Genomic DNA, 26,800 nt, shown 5'->3' with positions numbered 1-26,800 from the left:
GGTACACATCTCCTCTTGGGAACAGAAAAAATGCAGTCAGAATCACCCAGAAATGAATATTTTGATTGTGATGGCAAAATTTAATTTTCTATGTAGGTGGAAGTTGAAGCTTGCTCCTCAACTGCTATATTGAGTCAGTCCTCTTTAATCATTAATATTGTGGCATATCTACAACTTTATTTTTCTTTGAGGGATGATTATGAACAAACTTTCAAGTACTGTTCATTGTCTTAATTTTGTTAGTTATTTTTAAGTATTTAATAGAGTTTGGTAATTTATAGAGCACATCTTTAGTGGATTCTCTTAACCTCATTTTAATAGGTACTATTTTATCCAGACTCTTCAGCTGTGCATTTCAAGACTTGTATAATATCTCCCGTTCCACAAGCAGAATCTATTCCAGTCATCATTAATTCCTTGAGAATGTTAACATTTCTGAAGTCACAGTATTTTGCAAATACCACACTCTTTTTTCCACAGTTGAGAGACATTGCCATTATCTAATCAGTCTTCAAAGAGTAGTTCAGTACTGACTAAATACAATAGCTAAACTCCTATTGATGAAATATCTAGTGAGAATCATTAGCAATATTAGCAGTAGCAAGTGTCAGTAATATATCAATTCTCAGCAGATTTTCAACAATAACACAAAAATAATTAGTTGTAACAATAATGTCATTCCCCTTGCACATTTATAGGCTATTATACAGTAGTCACTATTCACTTTGGCACAATCAGATAATAAGCAACAAAAGTATGCAATACATTCAACCCTCATACTTGGTCAATTTTTGTAAAGCTGCTATGCATAACTGTGAACTATGCATATTCCTTTCTGTTTCCATTCATTAATCACCAGAGATCTAGTACATCCAACTTTTCTATAACTCTCTTCAGGTTCTTATCCTCTCTTGTTTATCTTTTGGTTAGATTTGTTTAAGTTTGAGAAGGGTACAATGATATCTCCAACTGTTTTAGTGCCAATTTCTTCATGTAAATTAATTTTTCCTTTAAATATTTAGATACTATGCGATTAGATGCATATGTATTAAATATTAGTATTAATCTATTATGCCTTTAAACATGATATAGTTTTACCATTTATTTCTTTTAAATCAAATCTACTTTAGCTGTTACTATGCCTAAAGTCATGTTTGCTACCCACTGGAATTGTTAGAGAGCTAGATTTGTCCATTGATGACTATGTTGGCTGAGTGAGAGTTAAAAGTTGAGAATGACACTAATGTAGCAATCTTGGGTGAATGAAAGGATGGTGGTATTCTTAATAGAAAAAGGTAGTTCAGAGTAGGGGGTGAATATTTTTTTTGAGGAGCCAGGAATGATAAGTCCAGCTTTGAACTTGTTGAGGTTGAGCTGTCTATGGGACATATAGTTTAATATGGTCAGTAATACTTCGCGTTAGGGTGTTGGAGCTTATGAGAGACTGGGGATGGATTTGAGATTTGAGAGTCATCAGCAAAGAGATGATAATTAAACTCTGAGGAGCTAGTGAGGTCACAAAGAAAAGATGTAGAGATAGAATAGAAAAGAACTCTGGACAGAGCCTTGGTTGTTATAACTGTTAGAGGGTATGATATGAATGATGATCAAGCAAAGGAGACTCAGACAGGCATGGTAATAACCAAGAAAGGAGAGAACTTCACTTCTAATCCCATCTAGAGTTTTTTCATTGGGAAAATACTTTTTGGTAGATTTTTTTGTTTTAAAAGGATTAATTCTTCTATTCCTTCATCAAGCTAATAAACCTAAATCTAGTTCTCTCTTGATGATCTGTATATCGTGTACCTAGTGAAATAATTTTGGCAAACTTTTAGTTCATTAACTCCTTGTACTTACTTTTTGGTGAGGTAATGCACATAATCATCAACTCATAGAAGTCTCCTGTAAGTGTAACACTGTTTTTTAAGAACAGTTACTATTTCTTTTTAAAATTGTACTTTTTAATCTATAAGCATTTATTTTTTCTCTCTCCCTTTCTCATGTAAAAATAATGTAAAACCTTTTAGCACACACACACACACACACACACACACACACACACACACACACACATATATGTATGTGTCACACAAAACACACTCCCACAGTGTCCATATCTAAAAATGTGTGGCTCACTCTGAACCTGAAATACACCACTGTCTGTAACATATTTCATCCTTAGTCATCTGGAATTATCTTAGGTCAGTTCCCTGATCAGAATCCTTCAATCTTCAAAAATTGTCTTTACAGTGTTGCTGTTATTGTAGGCACCATTCTCCTGGTCCTGCTCATCTCACTCTGCATCTGTTCATATAAGCCTTCCCACCTTTCTCTGAATTCATCCAAACTATATGGTATATGAATGTAATGGATGCTGTTATTCCATTAGGAATGAGTACAGCATTTTCAAAGAAAGAGAACATGATTTTAAAAGCAAAGCAAAATGATTTAAAAAGTTTAATTTATACTCCTGTCACTTTCTATTTTGGCCCTTGCCATGCAGGCACATGAGAAACTCCTGGTTCAGGCATGGCCTTATGGTAACATTGGTTTTTCCTGCTTCCTGTCTCACCTTTTGTCCAGGCAAATAAATGAATATGAGGCAAGCCATTTAATCTTAAAAGACAGATTTGTTTTCTTTGCCCTTTATGTCCTATAAGCAGCAGAACGGATGCCTACACCTGACAACTGTAAGGGCAGGTTAATATGAAATGCAATAGACCAGCAATATTGTCATTAGAGTTTATGTGTTTTTAAGGGAAGAAGCTAATGAAGCAGTGTATTTTTTTTCTGTAAGGGTAACTCACCTTAAGAAGGAAAGACCTGTTTCATTACTTGGTGAAAGTTCTTACAAGATTAAGTGTGTACTTCCTGACACATGGTTCAATGATATATTCTGCCTCCTTACTTTTAAATTTAAAAAAATTAATGAACTGTTTTTAAAAATACTTAGGGAGAAGTGCTTCAAATAGCTGCCAACCAGTGCTGCCCGGAGTGTGTCTTGAGGACCAAAGGACTGTGCCACCACGAAGGGAAGGCCCATGGGGTAAGTGCTTTCTAGCATTTGAATTGTTTTCTGATTTTGTTGTTCTGCATGGCAAAGGGAAACAGATATTTATATGGAAGTTCATTAAGGTGCCATAGTGTAGGTCAAGAAATGTTAGGCTTGTTTGGAGGGGATTTAGGTTCAAATCCTATTTCAGTTACTTATGAACTGGGCGACCATGGCCAAATCTATGAACTTCTCTGAAACTTAGTTTTCTCCCCCGTGGAATGGGGGAATAATAATAATTGTGCTTGCCTCCTAACATTGGGCAGAAAGCACTTTGCAAACCTTAAGGCATTATATAAATGTGAATAGTTATTAGGTTGATGAGGGTAGCTTTCTTCCTTGTCTATGTTATGGAGTACCTGTGAAGAACTTGCATTTCTAGGCTGGGCTCTTAGGTTTCTTTTTTTCTTTTTCTTTCTTTCTTTCTTTTTTTTTGCAGGGCAATGAGGGTTAAGTGACTTGCCCAGGATCACACAGCTAGTACGTGTCAAGTGTCTGAGGGCAGATTTGAACTCAGGTCCTCCTGAATCCAGGGCTGGTGCTTTATCCACTGCAGCGCCACCTAGCTGCCCCTGGCTCTCAGGTTTCTTGAATAAAGTCTTCAGAATTATAATTTTTGTTTATTCTGTTGGTGTCCTCCAGCAGTGCCTCCACGTTGAGTTGTCTTTTTGGCTAGCAGGTGGTCTGGGACTATTAACAGAGAATGACTGTGATGTTTGAGATTGCCTAGATGTTGTCCCAGGTTTTTTTTTTTATCTTTTATTCTTAAATTGGTGGGCCCTTTTGGATGCAATTTTAGAAATGTGAAAAATGAAAGAAGAGCCTTTCTAAGAGTTTACAATAAAAATCACAAATAAATGGGTATATACCCCCAGGAGGTCAGAAACAGAAAGTCCTTTCAAAGTATTCATATTAGCACTTTTTATAGTTGTAAAAAATAGAAAAAGTAGATGCTCATCAGGTGTGAAACGGCTAAATAGTGATCCTGAATATAATGGAATATTATTGAACTGTAAGATATTGTGAATATGAGAAATTCAGAGACATATGGGAAGGTACTTATATGAGCTAATGAAGAATGAATTAAACAGACCCAGGAAAATAGTGACTACAACAGTACAAATGGGTTAAAAAAACAAAACCAAAACTTCCCCTCTATTTCCAAACCATGATTCCCAACCTCTGTCCATTGTTCTCTCCCCTTTCCCTCTCCCCCAACTTGGGCACCATTTTGGATTCTGTTGGGTAAGCTTTTGCCATATCTTTTTTCTCATTCATTCATCTACTCATTCACTTATTCATTCATTCATTCATTTATTTATTTATTTATTATTAATTTTGGGGGACAGGGCAATGAGGGTTAAGTGACTTGCCCAGGGTCACACAACTAGTAAGTGTCAAGTGTCTGAGGCTGGATTTGAACCCAGATCCTCCTAAATCCAGGGCCAGTGCTTTATCCACTGTGCCACCTAGCTGCCCAACTTTTGCCTTATCTTACCTGGATTCAAGCATTCACCTTACTTTTGGCCATCTCCAAACCATGTTGGGACATGTGAGTGTATCTTCACTCCCCACCCATTTTCAGTTCTTCATCATGTGTTAACCAATTAAATTAAATTCCTTGATGGCAGGGACTGTATTGCTTGCTTGTATTTATATTTCTACAGTGCCTGAAACATAGTAAACATTTAATAAATGCATTTTCTAGCTAATGAAATAGGGTTGTCCCCCCTCACTCCTGTCTTTGAAGAGTTAGGAGCCTATGGGTGTGGTGGTGGTTGTTGAATTGTTCAGTCATGTCCAACTCTACCTGACCCTATGGACCTTGTCTATGGAGTTTTCTTGACAAAGATACTGACGTGGTGTATATGTTTGTGTGTGTGTGAATATAGGTATAGGTGTGTGTGTATATATATATATATATATATATATATATATATATAAAATGGAGTCGTGTATATACATATACACACATATATTATACTTTTTTAAAAGTATTTTATTATTTTCCAGTTACATATAGGGATAGTCTTCAACATTTGTTTTCACAGAATTTTTAGTTCCATTTTTTTTTCCTCCTACCCTCCTTTCCCTCTCTCCTCCCCAAGACAGAAAGCAATCTGATATAGATTGTCACATATATTATACTTGACAAAGATACTGGAGTGGTATATACATTTCCTTCTCCAGTGTGTCCTCATTTTACAAATGAGGTAAACAGAGGTTAAGTAACTTACCCAGGGTGATATAGCTAGCAAATATCTGAGACTGTATTTGAATTTGGATCTTCCTGACTCCATGCCCGGAGAGCATGGACCATTGCAAATGTTGTCAGAATTGCTTGATGTGTTGGTTAATTTTGCCAAATTTCTTTTTTCCCCTCTATTTTTTATTTTCTGTTATGAGGGATGCCTTTCTGGGTGTGGGAGTGGGCAGGGATATGTTTTGAAATAAAGGGGATGTAAAAATAAGAACTATCCATTCAAATTAATAAAGGAAGTAATATGGGGTCATCGTTTTTCTTGCAAACTTTGACATTACCTACATCTAAAAGCAGCTATAGTAGGCCACGAATTGAAATTCAGTATGGCACAGAAAGACTTTTTGAGTTAATGCCTTACTTAAAAAAATGCCTTAGTTTCTGATTATGATAAAGGTGAGGGCATAGACTAGTTAATTTGCTCTGTCTGCCCCAGGCTACTCTTTAACCTGAGACTTATTATTACCTGAGTCATATTATCCATTTACCCAAGGGACTTAGTTGAAGCCTTGGTGTTTTGATTAGAGCTGCCGTTTTATAATTTTTCTAGGCACCAGTTTTCCATGCCTATAGAGGGTACTGCTAGAGAAGACCTCACTAGAGTTTGTTTTCTGGGAATTTGGGACCACCATGATACTGTATTCGATTCAGCTTGTAGTCTGTGTGTTACATGCAGTAGTATAGATTTGCAACACCGTGGACGTGCATGATGTGAAAAGAATGGGAAAAATAACACATGGGAAGAATGTTACTATTTGATGGTGATTGGAATAAGGGGTCAAGTGTAATGGGGGTTTTGGTGTATTCCCAGACCACTGAAGATGGTGTCACTCCTTTAGATGATGCTGGGACCTTCTTTTGGGAGACTGGAGATTGATTATTTGTGTTGGTCTACCATGCAAAATGTGGTTGGGTATAGCTTGATTTTGTTTTCCATTGACTGCGTAGCTATTATCTGGGTTTTTAGGCCAGCCTGACTGAGCTCCACAGAGGATTTTTGCTGCTCTTGTATCTCAGGTCTTGCTCTTGGGCCGGATTGAAGGCTCTACCCCCTGCACCTGTAATGGAAAAGGTCAAGACCCCAGGTTCATTTCTTGGGGCCACCTGGCCTCAGTGCTACTAGTGGTGAAATTACCAAAGGGTGTGAATGAAGAAGTCCTTCATCCTCCAATGGGAATGTAGCAAAAAATCCCAATGATGCTCAGTCAGATGCTGCTCAAGATGCAGCCACACAGCTAATGGAACAAAGCTATTCCCAACCACACCACAGGCCATTGTAGAATGTCTTCTACTGCCCTGAAAGGGCAGGAACTTGAGTCTTACATGTGTAAACTTAAATGCCCTTTCCACGGGGACTATAGGTACTGATAGGAAGAAGGGTTTCTAGGGGAGTTTTAATTTAACTTATTCTGGAGAAAGATAAGAGTGTGTGAGGCACAAAGAAAGGATTAAGAGAACTTCCTTCCTAAGAGAGAGAGTGAGTTAATCATCAAGGGGAACAAGTCTGAGGAAGCATTTTCTGAGGTTGGATTTGAATTCAGGGCTCCCTTACTCCAGCCCTGGGTGCTCTATCCACTGCATCCCCTTTTTTGTGGTGGCAAAAAGTGCTCTGTTATGGTGATGGAATACTACTGTGCTATAAGAAATTATGAGCTCATTGATTGTAGGAAAACATGGATAGACTTGCATGAAACAGTGAAGAGTGAAATGGGCGAAAAACTAGAAATTAAAGCGATGCCCATTGATTGGGAATAAGTTATGGTATATGAATGTGATAGAATGCTATTTGGCTACAAGTAATGACAAAAGAAACGGGTTCAGAGAAACTTTATATGAAGTGATGAACAGTGAAGTGAATAGAACTAGGTGAACAATTTATACAAAGGCAATGCTTACTGTTTGTTTAGACAGTAAAATTTTGAAAGATATAAGCCCTTTGATCAATGCAGGAATCCACCATGATTCTGGAAGACTGCTGATGAGTCATCTGACCTCCCAGCAGATAGGCAGTGGACTCAAGGTGCAAAATAAGACATGCACTTTTGGACATGGCCAATTTGGGAAATGGTTTTGTTCTACTACGCATGTTTGTTTTAAGGGGTTTCTTTTACTTTTAAATTGGGGGATAGGAAGGAGGGAGAAAAGAAATACTATTTAATTGGAAAAAAAGAGAAAATGTTGCCATTCTCCATGGAAAATTTCACCTAAATTTTGTATGAGGACCACAGTTGCTCCCAGAATAGGCATTGTCAAGTCAAGACAAGTCCTTCCTTGCATGAGCACCTTCTACAAGTCAGGGGGACACTTGAAACACTTGGCTGGCTCCGCAGGGCCACTTGAGATTCTCTGATGTTCTTGATTGGGGGATTGTTTCATACTTGACTGACCCCCAACTTTTGGACAGGTGCCCAACGTGAGATAGGGGGGAAATGGTGCACCACTGCCAAGCAGGTGATGGAGACAAGCCCCAGAGTGTTTGTTTAAAGAACCTTGGCAGGCTTTTCCCTGCTCCGTGTGCACACGTATTCTTGTGGAAGGCAAGGCCACAGGGGCCATTAATCCTCTTTTTCTCAGTGCTAATTTAATCCTAGCACCAGATAATATCTCGTCTGGGAAGATAGCTCTGAAAGTTTTGCCAAAAGAAAAAATGACAGGTGGTGATAGCCTCATCTGTTGGAATATAGGAATTTGGGTGTGGCCTGTTCCCTCTGCCTGCCTGGGAGGTTAAAAGGCAACTGGATTTAGGTGGGTGAGGGAAGAAACTAATGTGAATTCTGTAGGCTTGGTCTTAAAGTGGAAGCTTTAATATGTACCCGGAATTCTTAGTTCCTCATTAGTATTCTTGACCTATAACTTAATAACTGAAGGGAATTATACAAAGAAAGGTTGTTTTTCCTAACATCAGTAAGCAGGACAAATACTTTTATCTTTCCTTTAGATGTATGTTGAGAGCCAACTTGGCTCGTGTGCTCTCTACAGAGATGAATATTGTTTAGCCACAGTTACTTTTATCCAGTGAAAGCTCCTTTTTTGTTTTTTTGTTTTTTGGTAGTGTGAGTGGATCCAAGATGGCACCCAAAATATCTTGTGTTCTTAGAATCGTTGCTCTATTATTTGCTAATTCCCCCTCCACCCTCTGCCCAGATCTCCTTTCTTTCTTTCTTTCTTTCTTTCTTTCTTTCTTTCTTTCTTTCTTTCTTTCTTTCTTTCTTTCTTTCTTTCTTTCTTTCTTTCTTTCTTTCTTTCTTTCTTTCTTTCTTTCTTTCTTTCTTCTTCTTTCTTCTTTCTTCTTCCTTCCTTCTTCTTTCTTCTCCTTTCTTCTTCTTCTTCTTGGTGAGGCAATTGGGGTTAAGTGACTTGCCCAAGGTCACACAGCTAGTAAGTGTTACGTGTCTGAGGTGGGATTTGAACTCAGGTACTCCTGAATGCAGGGCCGGTGCTCTATCCACTGTGCCACCTAGCTGCCCCTGAGATCTCCCTCTTCTGTCCTAACTTCATAAAGGATGAGACCTTTTTTTCTTAGGAAGTTCTTATGAAAATTTCTTATGAAATGCCAAAAAATTAAAAATAACACCATATGTATATTGTGCCCCTAGAATTGTAGTGGAGGGCAGGAGTTATACTCTTTACCTCAAGGTCACATGCATGGTTAATATCAGTGCCTGTAGGGGATCCAGTCTTAGTTACCTTCTCTGTGCAGGCTTCCAAGCACCATCTTTGCTGTAGTTCTGACATTAAACAGTCCCTCTCCTCTGTGGAATGCACTCATTTTCCATAATTCTGAGGCTTATCGTGTAGGGAGCACACTGTTTAGACTTATGTCTCTTGAGTCTCCTTGTGATTGACAGTTAATTGCCAACGATTTGCCATTGTAATTAATTTTTATGATCTCTTTGGATGAAAGTTGGTATGAATTACAAACGGTTTACAAATGACTATAATTACTTCTTACAAGAAAAACTTAGCCCTTACTTTAATGAAGTGAAATGTCCAAACATTTGGAAACAGTAGTCCTAAGTTTTAGAGAATTAATATACAATCATATCTTACCTGAGGTCATTAATTGGTTGTAGAAAAACACAACTTGAGGCCAGTTAATGCTATAAAAACTAATATGACGGGGCAGCTAGGTGGTGCAGTGGATAAAGCACCGGCCCTGGATTCAGGAGGACCTGAGTTCAAATCCGACCTCAGACACTTGGCACTTACTAGCTGTGTGACTCTGGGCAAGTCACTTAACCCTCATTGCCCTGCAAAAAACAAAAAACAAAACAAAACAAAACAAAAAACTAATATGACACACAATGGCTCAGTGACCCGGGACAGTTCACTTCCTTATACTCTCTGTGCTCTACTCAACTGTCTAAAGCTCTAAGTTGTGAAGAAGGTGCCATCTTATATTGGTAGAAAGAATTTCCTCACCCTAAGTTTCCCTCTATCAGTGTAATGAAAGGTCTAGTTCCTAACCCTATCCCTATGAACACAGAAAAATGGATCATGGACAAAGGAAGGGATGATGACAGAGGTTCACAAATGCCCCCTTCCTCCCTCCTTCCTCTGTCCAGGTATTGTTATTACTTTCACTGATTCCAAGTTGTGTTGTATTTATCCCTTAAAATATTTTAACACTCCCTCCCACATACTTCCCATCCCCTTAAAATGTTTTACCCCTACTTCCCCTTATAGGCAGAGGTTTTGTTTTTGTTTTGTCTTTGAATCCCTAGTGTTTAACACAGTGTATTGTGTTTAGCAGCCTCTTAAAACAATACTTACTGAATGGAATTGAGTTACTGTTTCTAAGACAGTTCAACTAGTATAAATCAATTACCACTATGATGAAGCCAAAAAAGCATAGAAAAAGCACAGAAGCCAACAGACACTTGGTCTTCTTGCCAAGTGGGGAGATAGATGGTAGCCAAGGGCAACAGCAGTTTAGAATATAAATTCCCATGTGAAATCTCACCTTCATTCTTACAAGGCAGTTATAATACAGTTTGCAGACAAGAGGCATTATGGTATGGGCAGTGTTAATGACTGTGAGCTTCAAACTCCTATTGGTCTCTTCCTGCCTTCCTAGTCTTTTTATGCCTTACTTCCCTCCACATTTTCTTCAATCCAGGGACACTGACTTTCTTGTTGTTGAACATGGCATTCCAACTCCAGACTTGAAGCATTTTCTTGGGTTGTCCCATGTTCCTAGAACTCTTTCCCTCTTTCTCCTCCTTCTCTTCCTCCTCCCTTTCTCTTCTTCCTCCTTTTCTCTTTTTCCTCCTCTTCTCTTCCTTCTCTTCCTCCTCCTCTTTCTCCTCTTCTCTTCCTCCTCCTCCTCTTCCTTTTCTTCTCTTTTCTTCCTTCTCTTCCTGCTCCTTTTCTCTTCCTCCTCCATACTTTCTTCAAGTCAGTTAAAATCCCACCTTCTGCAAGCTTTCCCTGGTCCTTAATTTTAAATGCCTTCATTTTGAGACTACCTCCAATTTATCCTTTCTATACCTTGTTACGTGCATAATTGTTTACTTGCTGTCTACCCCATTAGACTGTGAGATCCTTACCAGCAAAGACTGCTTTTTTTTGCCTTTTTTTGTATCCCCAGTTTTTAGCATAGTGCCTGGCTCTTCATAAATGCTAGTTGACTGCCTGATGATATGTTTGTGGTGATGCCATGTGGCTGCAAATCATGGAATTCTATAGTCTTGGAAAAATCCACATTGCTGATCCCCCATGGGGCACCAAAGAGAAACAAAATGGGTATAAGTGGGATTTAGCATATTATCAAATAATAATTACACAGAAATTTGATTATAAAAGATGGTATCAGAGACTTATATGACTGAGAAAGGACTTGAAGAGGGGAAAGAAGAGGAAGGGGCAAGTAGGATTATAGTTTGCCCCCCAAAACATGAGAAGATAAAGAAGCCTAGAAATAATAACAGAAAACAAAGGACAACTTTTGAATAAACTTTAAAATGTTCAAAATTTGTAATCTTTTATTCTATAATGTATATGGAAAAGCACATTTTATTTGTTTTAAAAATTAATTTAAATTAAATTTTATTAAAATTAAATTAATTAGATAATTAAATTAAATTTTAATTAAATAAAAAAGAGAAAACCCATACAATAAAAAAAGAAAAGAACAGGACATGTGTAGGGTTACTGACTGATGGCCTATATGTCCCAGTGATATGGATGTAATGTCTTATGATCTAATGGTAATCACTGGTCCCTGTCCATTCTGGCAATCATTTTCTGATTGACTAGGCATGCCACTGTCCACCAATCACAGGGCATCCATACTGCTTTGCTGACATTACTTTAGATTTACCCAGCAAGCATTTTCTGATTGGTTGAATTTATCACTTTTTACCAAGTGACATCCTGATTGCTTTTACAGTTGAATGCCCCTGACTTAAAGATGGGGTGTTGTTATAATGTAATAAAGCTGTTATTGCCAAATGCTGATTAGGGCCAACTTATGGGGTTGTCCCTGCCATACGCTGCAGGTTATTTTGTTAGGGGGAGTTTTCAGATTTGGATTTATATTAAGAACTGTGCCTTGTTGTTAGATTTCCAAAATGCCATTTAAAATCCAAGAATTTTGTCTGTATCTGTATATGACCAGAAAATGCCATTCTCTGGGGAATGTCTTTCATTAAAACTATCCCTTATGAAATTTCCCTTTTAGTCATTTTGCAAATTTTAAAGTTTTAAAAATTTATTTATTTGTTCATTTGTTTATCCATCCATCTATCCATTTATTTATTATTTTTTTTGAGGCAATTGGAGTTAAGTGACTTGCCCAGGGTCACACAGCTAGTAAGTGTCAAGTGTCTGAGGCCAGATTTGAACTCAGGTCCTCCTGACTCCAGGATCAGTGCTCTATTCACTTTAAAGTTTATTTATAATAGAAATCATTATGCTAGGATAGATTACCATTGGAACCTATGTCTAGTCTTGTTGACTTGTAGTTAGCTAAATTATTATAGAATCAAAAAGAACAAGCTATACACGATAGAGTTGTAGTTTCATGTACAGTCTTCTTGTTCTATATGTATGAAAAAGCTCATTTTATGTTTTTTAAAAAAATTAAATCATAATAAAAAAGAGAAATGAGAGAGCCCATATGTTAAAAAAAGAAAAGGACACATCCCATCCCAAGAAGGATGGGATTTGGTCTGGTATTTATTAAGCACTCACTATGTGCCAGGCACTGGAATACAGAGGTAAGAAGAAAGATACCCCTGCCCTCTAATGGGTGGAGGAAAGAAGAAACTTGGAAAAAGGTTGGGAGAATGGGGAATGGGGAAGGAGGTAGAAAGAAGAGGGAAAGGAAAAGGGGGGCACCTATGATGGAGCATGGTAGAGAAAGACTGAAGAGTCAGGAGACCAGCCTAGAGAGGAATGAAGACATGGCTAGCCTGGGTGTCTCCTTTAAACTGGAGATTAGGGGAGGAGACAGCTGATCAGAGGAAGAGACTCTAGGGATGGAGGGTATTTTCCCTTGGTGAAGACATTTATTTGGCATGATAGAGAAAGTCTATAGAGTCAGGAATGCAGCCTGGAGAGTCTATTAAGAGGCATGAACACACTCATGGTAAGAACTTAATTTACTCAGTTTGAATTATGCTCGCTGAGTTGAATGGAAAGATAATTTCCATTTAGAATTAAAAATTATAGAATTAAAAAATATAACTGCAATAATTCTAATAAAAGTTAGGATATGAGTATGTAGAAAGATAATGAAGTCAAGTTGCCATATATTAATTTAACAAGTATTTGTTAAGTACTCATTGCCCTGTGTGCTGTGTTGCACAGAGGTAGGGGAAATACAATACATCTCAGCATCACCTCTGCCCAGGAGGGATTCCCAATTGAATAGAAGTGCTAGGACGTGTACAGAAATAAACAGAAATCTGAGTGGATAAGAAGGCAACAATGGCAGAGGAAGTTCTAAGGAAAAGCATTTGATGTGTCAACGCTTGGTTCATTCCACCTCTATTAACCCTGTGCATATGACCTGGAGCCAGTGAGTGAAAGCCTTTAGGGGGAGGGGAGTGAGGGAGCCAGGATGTGACACATGGTGACTGTCAGCTTGTGGTGGTAGTTGCTGTTGTTGTTTGTCCTTCAGTCTCAAAAAGGACCATGACATTGGGCTGATTCATGACTTGCACTCAATTGAATTTAAGTGAGACAAGGCTGTGCAAAATCACCAGCCTCACTCTCTCCCCCAGAGCCATCTGGGTCCAGTGGCAAGATATAGATCAGGACGACTGGAGATTGCCCTGGATGTTTAAGTGACTTACCCAGGGTCACACAGCTAGTAAGTGTCTGAAGTGAGATTTGAACTCAGGTCTTCTTGACTCCATGGCCAGTACTCTATCCACTGTACCACCTAGTTGGCCCATGGTGGTAGTGGGTAGGTAATGACTCCCCAATGGCCTGCTAATTGTATGTTGCGAAACATTTTTAAATTTTTTGTTAAAAATAAAAAGAACAGGTGGCCCATGTAGTAGACTCCTCAGGTTTCATGCTGTAGTATAAATGCCGTTTTTGTCTTAAAGGGTGCTTTAGCTTCTAATCTTCACTGCTATTTCTGAATGACCCTGACTTGGTCACTAGGTAATTAAATGATGGTACCATTCATCATCTAGCTCTGTTGAGCTTAAGAAGCATGTGCTGTGGGGGCAGCTAGGTGGTGCAGTGGATAGAGCACCTGCCCTGGAGTCAGGAGTACCTGAGTTCAAATCCGGCCTCAGACGCTTAACACTTACTAGCTGTGTGACCCTGGGCAAGTCACTTAACCCCAATTGCCTCACTAAAAAAAAAAAAAAAAACTTAAAAAAAAAAAAAGAAGCATGTGCTTGAGTGCAAGGCACTGTGGTCCCAGAGTCAGACAGCTACTAAGTATTTGAGACTCCAGGCTAGGCACTCTATCCACTGCACCTAGCTGCCCAATGATACTTCTACTCACACTATGTAACTAACATTTATATAGCGTTTTAGGATTTAGAAAGTGCTTTATATATTTTGTTCATTTGCTCCTTACCACAACCCTGTAAAGTGGGGATTATTCCCATTTTAGATACAGGAATTGAGTTTGAGAGAGGTTATATGACTTGCCCAGACTCATACTTTTAGGGAATGTCTGAGGCAGGATTTGAACTCAGGTGTTGATTCTAAGTCCAGGGCACTTGCCAACTATGTCACCTAGGTTCCTCTAGAGGGAAAGGCTGCTTTAAAGCAGATACATAGCTTTATGTCAGGAGGATTTAGCATTCCAGAAAAACCACAGTGCCTTGCACTCAGCACATGCTTCTTAAATGTTGAAATGAATAGTATTGAATAAAAATTAAGAAAAGCAAAAATGAAAGCCATACATAAACACATTACTCAGTATAGAGAGGAAGTGAATTAATTTTAATATCTGTTTTTGGAAGTCTTCTCTTTGATTTTGTTTATTTTGTGTTGGTTTCGTTTTGGTGGGGCAATGAGGGTTAAGTGACTTGCCTAGGGTTACACAGCTAGTAAGTGTCAAGTGTCTGAGACTGGATTTGAACTCAGGTTCTCCTGACTCCAAGGCCAGTGCTCTATCCACTGCACCACCTGGCTACCCCGCCTTCTCTTTGATTTCTGAAGCAGACTATGGAGTCCTCTAGTTCCAGTGGGCATGCTTAGTTTACACTTTTGCAAAGGAAGAAATTTACATTGAGCCATTAATTAATGAAGGGAGGGGCTCTGGTTGGTTGACTGAAAAATCTATGATCTTGGGCTAAATGTTCGTTCTTTCTTCTTTTCATGCAGCATGGGACAGAGTGGACAACCTCTCAATGCACCATTTGCTCTTGTAGTCATGGACAAGTCAGGTGCAACCAGAGGCCATGCCCACATCTTTCATGTGGGCCCCATGAGCTGGAATCCATCCCTGAAAACGCCTGCTGTCCCAAATGTGTGGGCCGGGGCAGTGAGTATCTCTTTGGGGAATGTTATTAAGGTGGGATTAGAGAGTTTTTCTCTTCCTTTATTGTCTAGCCTTATGATGAATTTTCCTGACTTCCCAGCTCATCACTGGAACCAATGTGCAGATAAACATTTCCTCAAGTAATTCTCTTCCATTGTACTGGCTTCCTGAATATTCTCCTTTCATAGATAAGGTGGGCCAAAAGGCAGATCTTCTGATAAGGCACTGGGAGCCGTGGTTGGCCCCAGCTACATCATGAGGACAGTTCAGAATATGGATCTCCTAACCTTCTCATCCTTGGCAAGATACTAGCTCTGGGAATTTTTTGTCACACACCTGAACTGTAGATACACTTTGAGAAATGAATCTGTTCTCTGTACAGCTGACTTTTTACACTGGTCATTAGTGCCTCAATGACTCAACTTCTTTCTGCAATACAAATGTGACATGGGATTGGTGTCTCTCATTTACCTTTTGTGGGGACCAATTTTTAATTGGGGAGTGTTAGCTAAGCGGCTCGCTGCAATATTGGGGCAAGGAAGGAGACTGGCAGCCTCCCTCAAAACAGAACAGGATTTATTTTAACAAGAATGAACTTAAAAAAAAAAACAAATAAAACACAAACAGGATCAGTAGGATGAAGAGAAAGGAAATAAAATGGGGAAAGGGAAATTATAGAACCTGAAAAAACACCACCACCCAGGAATCAGCTGAGAATACACCGCAGCGTCTTCCAGCAAGAATGTGGGGGGGGGGGAGACCGGACACACACTTCCTTCCTCCCAGCACAACCCACACAGCCCCCACCCAATTGGCTGGCCACTCTGACAGTCACACGACTGCCCTCACTAGGCTTCCAATCATTATAATTTGCCAGGCCCATGTACGTGTCAGTGAGTGGTGATGACATGAGGTACCAGTGGTTTGTGGAGCCCCAGGCCAGTGTATGCCAAAGCATAAAAACCTCAAATAACAATTAATTCTTTACACTTTGCTGCCTCATTTGTTTGTAACCCTGCAAAAATGAGGTGGTTGTTTGTCCTTCATTCTTTTTGTTCGTTTGTTTGCTTGTTTTTTTTTTTTTTTGTGGGGCAGTGAGGGTTAAGTGACTTGCCCAGGGTCACACAGCTAGTAAGTGTTAAGTGTCTGAAGCCGCATTTGAACTCAGGTCCTCCTGACTCCAGAGCCGGTGCTCTTCATTCTTACAGAGGACCATCACATGGGGGAGGTGATGTCATGACTTGCAGTGAGTTGGATTTTAAGTGAGGGAGGGCTGTCCAGAGTCACCAGCCTCACTCTCTCCTCTGTAGCCATATGGGTCCAGTGGCAAGATATACATCAGGATACCTGGAGATGATCCTGGATATTTAAGGCAATTGGGGTTAAGTGACTTGCCCAGGGTCACATAGGTAGTGTCTGAGGTTAGATTTGAATTTAGGTCCTTCCAACTTCAGGGCCAGTGCTCTATCCACTGCATCACCTAGCTACCCCACCAAAATGAGGTAACCAGCAATGTAATGGGCAGAGCCTGATGTAGGATTCAGGTTTGCCTTCTGTCCTCCCATTATCTCTTTGTTTCCCTCTCCGATGAAATTTCTGGGATATTTTCCACCTTCATGCCTCATAGACACTGTAACCACTCAGTTCTGATTTTTAAAAATCCACACCCATTTCCTTTACCATTCCAGGTTTCAGTTTTCTAGCTCCTTAGAAGAATATTCAGCCTTTCAACCCCCTCCCATGAACTTAGGAAGATACTCAGAAAGTGGTAGAAGTACAGTGTTCAGATATTAGCATTTACATAAAATGATTGTCAATTGGCTGAGGTGGAAGAACTCTGAGAGGAATGATGCTTCTGGAAACAATGGAGAATTTTGAATTTTGTCTTAGGTTTTTTGTTTTTGTGTTTGTGTTTGTGGGGTTTTTTGGGGATGGGGTAGGGCAATGAGGGTTAAGTGACTTACCCAGGGTCACACAGCTAGTAAATGTCATGTGTCTGAGGCTGGATTTGAGCTCAGGTCCTCCTGAATCCAGGGCCCAGTGCTTTATCCACTGCACCAGCTCCCCCTTAGTTTTTTTTTTTCTCCTCCAAATTCTTAATGCTTTAGATACTTTTCCGTTGGCCACAGAAGAGAGATTGATGTTTTGGAAACATGAAGGGGAGGGAGTAGGTAGGTAGGACATTGTTTCACAGTGACATTATTTGAGCTGCAGAAATTTCAGAGAAGGGGGCAGCTAGGTGGCACAGTGGATAGAGCACCAGCCCTGGATTCAGGAGGACCTGAGTTCAAATCCGGCCTCAGACACTTAACACTTACTAGCTGTGTGACCCTGGGCAAGTCACTTAACCCCAATTGCCTCACCAAAAAAAGAAAGAAAGAAAGAAAGAAATTGCAAAGAAGGATTGCATGAAGGAGGGGAATATGGGGGAGGGAATATGGCCTGATCATACCCATAAATCATGGTCATTGTGTCCTTTAGAGCCCTGTTCCTTTGATGGTCGTTTGCTTCTGGATGGTGAAGAAGGGCAGCTGAGCCAATGTTCTAAATGTGTGTGCAGAAACGGGACTCCCCAGTGCTTCACGGCTCAATGTCAGCCACTGCTCTGTGGCCAGGTAAGTGGGAGCCATGGAAGGAAACTGATATTTTGAAGGAGGAGTCTCATTTTAGAATGTTTGTGGGCCATGGAATGACTAGAAAAAAAGATATAAAGATTTTTTTTAAAAGATTGTTCTTTTAAAAGAAATCTATACTCTTGGCAAAAACAAAAGCCTTTTATCTGGGACATTTCTTTTACCCTTAATAACTTTAAAAAATAGGTCTTGTACTAATTGCATTGTGAAACTGGGTCTTAGGAATCATGGGATTTGAGAGCAAGAAGAGACATTAGAAATGATCTCATGCAATCCCCTCATTTTACAGATGAGGAAAATAGAGGGAAAAGTGACTTACCATAGGTCACACCGTTAATTTTTGATGGAGCCAAGTCTTCTTTCTACAATCCAGGGGCTTTTGTCTCCCATACAATGCTTGCCTTGTTTGAGTGGATACAGAAACAACCAACAAGTTGGTGAGATGCAGGAACTCACAAAGATAGTCTCAGAATGTTGGGGACGTTGTCTTCTAGTCAGTCTTGCTTCACTGTAACTCTCATTGTTTGGCATTAAGATACTTTAATATTTTTGTTTAAAGATATGGAGGGGGCAGCTAGGTGGCGCAGTGGATAGAGCATGGGCTCTGGAGTCAGGAGGACCTGAATTCAAATCTGGCCTCAGACACTTGACACTTACTAATTCTGTGACCCTAGGCAAGTCACTTAACCCCAATTGTCTCACCCAAAACAAATAAATAAATAAAATTAAAGATATGGAAACACTTGTAAAATAGGTAATTTTGTAGGTGATTATTTATATCATTTTAAACATTGAAGGGAAAGGAAGGGGATAAGCATTTATTTAATGCCTGCTGTATGATAGGCAATGGGCCAAACTTTTTTTTAAACAAAAATTATCTCATTTAATCCTCACAACAACCCTACGAGGTAAGATGCTATTATTATCTTTATTTTATAGTTGTGAAACCTAACTCATATGGAGGTTCAGTGACTTGTCCAGGATCACACAGCTAATTGATCTCTGAGGCTGGATTTGAATTTAGGTCTTCCTGACTTTAGGCCCAGACCTCTGTCCATTGCCTTTGAAGCTATGAGATCCTTTATTGCTTGAAATATGTTATTTCCTGATTCATAGGATCATTCATTTAGAGTGAGCAGTCATGTGGTCTGACACTTTCACTCTGTGGGTGAGAAAATTGAGTCCCAGGGAGATGGTGACTTTTCTTTTCTTTTCTTTTTTGGGCAGGGCAATGAGGGTTGAGTGACTTGGCCAGGGTCACATAGCTAGCAAGTGTCAAGTATCTGAGGCTGGATTTGAACTCGGGTCCTCTTGAACCCAGGGCTGATGCTTTATCCACTGTGCCACCTGGCTGCCCCTGGTACTTTTCTGAAAGTCATATAGAGTGTAGAGAATTTAGGTAATTTGAACCTGGATCCTGCTAGTTCAAACCCAGTGTTCTCTCCACTCCCAAATTTGATTTTCACACAACTTATAAGGAGATCAATCAGTCATCCTCAAAGCATTTATTATACACCTGCTATATAACCTACTATATGCCAGGCACTGAGGTACATATTGAAGATACAAGGAATGAAGTAATCCCAATAGAGTGAAAAATAGCTTGTATTTCACAGTTGGTATTCCCCACCATATCCTGCTCCCCCCCAGCTGTATGACCCTGGGCAAGTGACTTAGCCCCATGTGCCTCAGTTTCCTCATGTGTAAAATGAGATGGAGAAGGAAATGACAAACCACTCTAGAATCTTTGCCAAGAAAACCCCAAATGGAGCCGCAAAGAGTTGGATATGAATGATTGATTAAATGACAAAAACAATCCCTCCAAATGCTCCTCACTCCTAGAACCCCCCCAAACAAAACTCTCTAGTCTTTATAGTCAAGAGAGAGCCAGCCCAGCAACATGTCTAATGCCTCAGCATATGTAGCTGTACTCTAAAGAAAGAGCTCAAAGCCGACATTTCAGCTGATACAAAGCCCCTTTCTTTGTCAGATACAACAAAATCAATTTGTGTTTTACAGAGTGACAATTAGGCAATATTTTCACAGACAGACACAAGGCACTTAAATGAGATGCTAAATGCCAAATGGCAGGGGAGATGGATCTATTGGAGTGCCTGAATGGTGATGTTTACACCCTGCCAGCTGGTGTATGTGCAACATTTCCTTATTTCTTACAGAGTGGACCCAGCTGCAAAGTAATAGATGAGTCACTTGGTGGGGGTGCTCATTGTCCTTTATCATAGGCCTTCATTTCTTTGGGCAAGTTATTCCCCATTTATGCTGATTAAACACATTCCAGACTTAAGCCCAAGGTTTCAAACTGTTTGATGTATGAGGGATAATTAAGCAAGTTACCACTATAGTGTGTGTGTGTGTGTGTGTGTGTGCGTGTGTGTGTGAGTATATGTACATGAATCCCTGATGCCAACCTTTTACTTTGGGTTTTGTAACACTTAGCTGAGTGCCCATAAGGACACCCAGTGTTGAGACAGCTGAGAGCAACAGTATGTTATTAATTTCATTAATTTATCTATCTACGTACTTGCATATTTATGTACCTACCTACCTATGTACCTACCTACCTATCATCCATCCATCTATCTATCTGTTTGTCTGTCTACCTACCTATCATCTATATATTGATCTGTCTATCTATCTATCTATCTATCATCTATCTAATCTGTCTCTCTCTCTTTTGAATATATTGCTATACATCTACTTATCTATTTGCCTTTGTCCATCCATCCATCCATCCATCCATCCATCCATCCATCCATCCATCCATCCATCCATCCATCCATCCATCCATCCATCCTTCTATCTTTTTATTTTTCTGAAAGTGGGTTTCCTATTTCACCCATTCTGGAAGTACAGTGGCCACCCATGGGTCCAGCTCCCCCTTCCCCCCAGATGATCAACATGGAAGTTTGAGCTACTCTATTTCTAATCTGGCCAGGTTTGCCCTCCTTAGACAGCCTGATGTCTCTCTTCCTTGGAGCTTATCATGCTAGTGTCAGGCTTGGTGCCAATACCTGGCTGATTTTTGCCTGACTACAGTTTAGAACTCCCATACTCAAACAGTCCACCAGCCTCAGCTTCCCCAGTAGCAGGGACTACAGGCCCCTTTCCCAATTCAACAAATATTAAGAGTCTGTTAGGATTTGTGAATTCTGATCAGTTCAGTGACCAGTCATGACTTCATTAGACTAAGGACAAGACACGCCTCCTCCTATCTCTTAGCTCAGAGAGGATAACCCAGAAGTACAGGAGTTGTACGTTTTAGGATATGGCCATTGTGTTGATTTGTTTAGATTATACTTATCTGTTAAAGTGAGTGCATGGGATGAGTTACTGGGGAGTGATAGAGATGCAGAAGACAGAAAAGATAATTAATAAAACACAAAAAATTATGCAGAAGAAAACAAAACAAGTTCAGAATGGGACTCAAATAAATGAGGTGATTTTATTCCTACCTTGTTATTTTTAATTACACTTAAGGAAAAAAAAGGCAAATTCCAAGAGAAGCTGATGGTTTTCTATAAAATCTTTTTTGTTCTTTTTATATTAAAGTGTCTACGTTTTTTTAATGATTAAATTCATAATAAAAATAAAAATTTAAAAAGTCTTTTGTGTGCAAGGCAGCCTGGTATACTACATAGAGTCAGGTCCTGCTGCTGACACTTATTGACTGTGTGACCCTGGGAAAGTCACTTGACCTCTTAGGTAAGTCTCTAAGACTGTACTTTGCAGAACTCTTGCCTAACTGCATGGATAGGAGCTCCCATCGCCAATGAAATCATAGATCCAGATTGAAATCAACCAACCAACCAACCAACCAAACCATTTATAGAGTGCCTACTCCAGGCATTGTGCTAGGTCATGGCAAATAGATTAGGAAAACAATTTATGTGCAAAAACCTTGGCCTTATCTTTAAAACTGGTTTAGAATTCATCCATGGCTTATTGTGAGAATCAAGTGAGATAGTATTGGTGTTTTTTTTAAACACTTAGCATGGTTCCTGGCATGTAGTTGGCACTTTATAAATACTGCTGCTTCTTTCTCTTCCTCTTCCTCTTCTTCCTCCTCCTCCTCCTTCTTCATCCTACGATGATAATAATATTTATTCTGTGGCTACAGTGAAAAGCACAGACTGGATATATCTATGGTATACCTTTTATTTTAATCAGTTGAAATACAACCCGGAGACAGACGTTGTCATCCTTACCTCTAACACACTGTACAGTGTACTAGCTCAAAACCTTCAAGGCTTTTAGAAGGGCAATTTGACCCCATTTTGCAGATAGACATTGAGAAACCAAGCGAATTGTCCCAAAGGCAGGAAACAGTCTTAGCTGCTGTGACTCAGACTTCTGAAGTCCATTGTAGCTGGATAATAAGTAATTCATCCAGCTAGGTTTTGGGTCAGAGTCCTGTTTTCAAAATTAGGGAACTTCTGTGTTGAAATAGTGTTAAAAGTGCCTGCTATGATATATGAAGAGACCCCCTTCTTTTGAGATGAGAAAGGAAGCCCTTTCCTCCTGTGTCTAAGCTTCCGTGTCATTTATGTTATTCTCCTTCCCTACCCCCGTTTTAAAGTATTGTGTGTCTTCCTGTAGCTTCAGAAAAGCCAAGGGCAAGGAAAGGTGGGAACTGGTCTCTCTGATCTGCCAATTTTTGTCTGAGAAACTCCCCTTGGGACCAAAGAGACAAATGATTAGATGCCAGGGTGGGGAGGAACTGGGCAGGCTTGGGTATTGACAGATAACACCTACCTCTTGGCCTTGGTTTATTCCCTGGCATTTGTATGCCTGCTTGCTCTCCTGTGGACTTGTGCCAAGTGATTTGTAAAGATTACTCTAAATGAAACAGGGAGCTTAGTGCAGTCTTGCCTTCGAGATGAAGCTGCCTCTCCTAGATCACTAAGGAGGTAAAACAGGAGGGTTGCCATTAGCCTAGGTTGGAGTGGCTTTGGACAAAGAAGGCTCATTTATCCTTGCTTGGCAAAAAGATTACGAAAACAATTTATGTGCAGAAACCTTGGTCTTGTCTTGAAAACTGGTTTAGAATTCATCTGTAGTTTACTAACATTATTACCCTGCTCCTCGCTATGTCTGCCTCTTTCTCTTACTCATCGTTTTTCTAGGTTAAGAGTCTTCCCCGCCCTCAACCTAGGGAAGCCAAATCTAAAGGAACGTTAAGGAGAGGCTGAGTAATAGACATTTCTTTCAGGATCAGTGAATTTGTCATCCCATTACGATCCAACCGAAGGGCATTATTCACTATTCTTTCTTCATCCTGCTCCAATTTCCATGATTCAAATGAAATTTCCTCCCCACCTTCCTCCAGTCGTCTACAGGTTGAAATCCATATTTTCCTTCATGACCCAATGCATGCTCTTCAATAAAACTCAACACGGGTGCCCCAAATAGACACACAACAACTATGTGATATTTTAGGGAGGGGGTACTAGCTGCTTGGGAATCAGGAAAGGACTCAGGGTGTGGTGGCCGAGCTGAGCTCCCAGATTACATGACTCCCAGATTAACCTCTCCAGCTCCATTTTTGCCCCTGAGTTTTGGGATACAGTTCAAATTTTGTATGTCAGGGAGACACCTCAAGCTCATCATGCCTAAAACCAAACTCTGTTTTTTCCCCCCTAAGCCCTCCTCTTTTCCAAACTTCCCTATTTCTGTCAAAGTAACAATTATTCTTCTAAATGTCTCAGGTTTGCAATCTCGGCATTAACTCTGTTGTCTTACTCTCCCTCACTAAGTACACAATCGATCGCCAAATCTTGCTTTCTCTGCCTTCACATCTTTTCCATTGAATTCCTCGCCACTCACACAGCCACCTCTTAAATTCAGCCCCTCGTTACCTGTCACCTAGATTATCACAATGGGTTCTGAATTGGTCTTTTTGGCTTGAGTCTCTCCATACTCTACTATACACGGATTACTGCCAAAATAATTTTCCTTAAGCACAGATCTGACAATGCAACTCTCCTACCCAACCAATTCCAGTGGATTCCTATTGCCTTTAAGATAAAATATAAAACTCCTTTGATTACCTTTTAAAATTTTTTTATTTTTATTTATTTATTTTTTAAAATTAATAAAGTATTTTATTTTTTCTCGTTACATATAAAGATAGTTCTCAACTTTTGTTTATACAGGCTTTCCAATTTCAGATTTTTCTCCCTCCCTCCCTTCCCTCCCCCTCCCCTAGACAGCAGGTAATCTGATATAGGTTATATGTATACACACACACACACATACATACATATACATATATACACATATACACATATATACATATATATATACATAATAACATTAAACATATTTCTGCATTAGTCATGTTATAAGAGAAAAATCAGAGCAATGACGAAAAACCTTAAAATAGAAAAACATCAGCACCAAAAACAAGAGAAATCGTATGGTTCATTCCACATCTATACTCCACAGTTCTTTTTTTTTTTCCTGGATTTGGAGATCCTCTTCTATCATGAGTTCCCTGGAACTCTTCTGTACCATTGCATTGGTGAGAAGAATATAGTCCATCACAGTAGATCAACACTCAATGTTAATGATACTTTGTACAATGTTCTTCTGGTTCTGATCATCTCACTCATCATCAGCCCATGCCAGAACCTCCAGGTTTCTCTGAACTCCTCCTGCTCATCGTTTCTTACAGCACAATAGTATTCCATTGTATTCATATACCACAATTTGTCCAGCCATTCCCCAATTGATGGGCACCCCCTCAACTTCCAATTCCTTGCCACCACATAAAGAGCAGCTATAAATATTTTTATACATGTGGGTCCCTTTCCCCTTTCCATGATTTCTTTGGGAAAAAGACCCAAAAGTGGTATTGCTGGGTCAAAGGGTATGCACAGCTTTATCGCCCTTTGGGCATAATTCCAAATTGCTCTACAGAATGGTTGGATCAGTTCACAGCTCCACCAACAATGAATTACTGTTCCAATTTTCCCACAGCTTCTCCAACATTTATTATTTTCCTTTTTTGTCATTTTAGCCAATCTGATAGGTGTCAGGTGGTACCTCAGAGTTGTTTTAATTTGCATCTCTCTAATCATTAGAGATTTAGATCATTTTTTCATATGGGAATAGATAGCTTTGGTTTCTTCATCAGAAAACTGCCTGTTCATATCCTTTGACCATTTCTCAATTGGGGAATGACTTGGATTCTTATAAATTTGATTTAGTTCCCTATATATTTTAGAGATGAGCCCTTTATCAGAAGTACTGGCCACAAAAATTGTTTCCCAGCTTTCTGCCTCCCTTCTAATTTTGGATGCATTGTTTCTGTTTGTACAAAATTTTTTTAATTTAACGTAATCAAAATCATCCATTTTACATTTTATAATATACTCTATCTCTTGTTTGGTCATAAGCTGTTTTCTTTTCCAAAGATCTGATAGGTAGACTATTCCTTTCTCTCCTAATTTACCTATGGTATCACTTCTTTTGTCTAAATCATGTATCCATTTTGACCTTATTTTAGTATAAGGTGTAAGATGTTGGTCTGTGCCTAATTTCTGCCATACTATCTTCCAGTTTTCCCAGCAGTTTTTGTCAAATACTGAGTTCCTATCCCAGAAGCTGGAGTCTTTGGGTTTATCAAACACTACATTACTAGTGTCATTTACTACTGCTTTTCCTGTGCCTAGCCTATTCCATTGATTCTCCACTCTATTTCTTAGCCAGTACCAGATAGTTTTGATGACTGCTGCTTTATAGTAAAGCTCCAGGTTTGGTAGCGCTAACCCACCTTCCTGTGAATTTTTTTTTCATTATTTCCCTGGATATTCTTGATTTTTTGTTTTTCCAGATGAATTTTGTTATTATTTTTTCTAGCTCTATAAAATAATTTTTAGGTAGTCTGATTGGTATGGCACTGAATAAATAAATTAATTTAGGCAGTATTGTCATTTTTACTATATTAGCTCTGCCTATCCATGAGCAATTGATATCTTTCCAATTATTTAGATGAGATTTGATTTGTGTGAAGAGTGTTTGGTAGTTGTGTTCATAGAGTTCCTGGGTTTGTCTTGGCAAGTAGACTCCCAAGTATTTTATATTATCTACCGTTACTATAAATGGAATTTCTCTTTCTATCTCTTGCTGCTGGACTTTGTTGGGCATGTATAGAAATGCTGATGATTTATGTGGATTTATTTTATATCCTGCTACTTTGCTAAAGTTGTTAATTGTTTCAAGTAATTTTTGAGTTGATTCTCTAGGATTCTTTAAGTATACCATCATATCATCTGCAAAGAGTGATAGTTTTGTTTCCTCCTTGCCTATTCTAATTCCTTTAATTCCTTTCTCTTCTCTGATTGCTAAAGCTAACATTTCTAGTACAGTATTACATAATAGGGGTAATAATGGACATCCCTGTTTCACCCCTGATCTTATTGGGAAGGCCTCTAATTTATCTCCATTGTATATAATACTTGCTGATGGTTTTAGGTAGATACTGTTTATTATTTTAAGGAAAGCTCCACCTATTCCTAAACTCTCTAGTGTTTTTATTAGGAATGGGTGCTGTATTTTGTCAAAAGCTTTCTCAGCATCTATTGAGATAATCATATGATTTTGGTTGGTTTTCTTATTGATGTGGTTGATTATGTTAATAGTTTTCCTAATGTTGAACCAGCCCTGCATTCCTGGTATGAATCCACCTGGTCATAGTGTATTATCCTGGTGATCACTTGCTGTAACCTCCTTGCTAATATCTCATTTAAGATTTTAGCATCAATATTCATTAGGGAAATTGGTCTATAATTTTCTTTCTCTGTTTTTGCTTTGCCTGGTTTTGGTATCACCACCATATTTTGTGTCATAAAATGAATTTGGTAGAACTCCTTCTTCAC

The 26,800-nt window shown here is 39.2% G+C and overlaps 1 protein-coding gene across 1 annotated transcript in view; it reads left to right on the top strand.

Moving 5' to 3' along the window:
- Positions 1-26,800, top strand: part of FRAS1 (Fraser extracellular matrix complex subunit 1) — a 515,723-nt gene that overhangs the window by 148,136 nt on the left and 340,787 nt on the right. The window contains 3 exon segments of the mRNA XM_043971175.1: positions 2,954-3,046; positions 15,111-15,270; positions 17,749-17,882. Coding sequence (XP_043827110.1) covers positions 2,954-3,046; positions 15,111-15,270; positions 17,749-17,882 — 387 coding nt within the window.

Source organism: Dromiciops gliroides, chromosome 6 (assembly GCF_019393635.1).
Source record: "Dromiciops gliroides isolate mDroGli1 chromosome 6, mDroGli1.pri, whole genome shotgun sequence".
Taxonomy (NCBI): domain Eukaryota; kingdom Metazoa; phylum Chordata; class Mammalia; order Microbiotheria; family Microbiotheriidae; genus Dromiciops; species Dromiciops gliroides.
The sequence above is the reverse complement of the archived record's forward strand: the minus strand, read 5'-3'. Positions and strand labels throughout refer to the sequence as shown.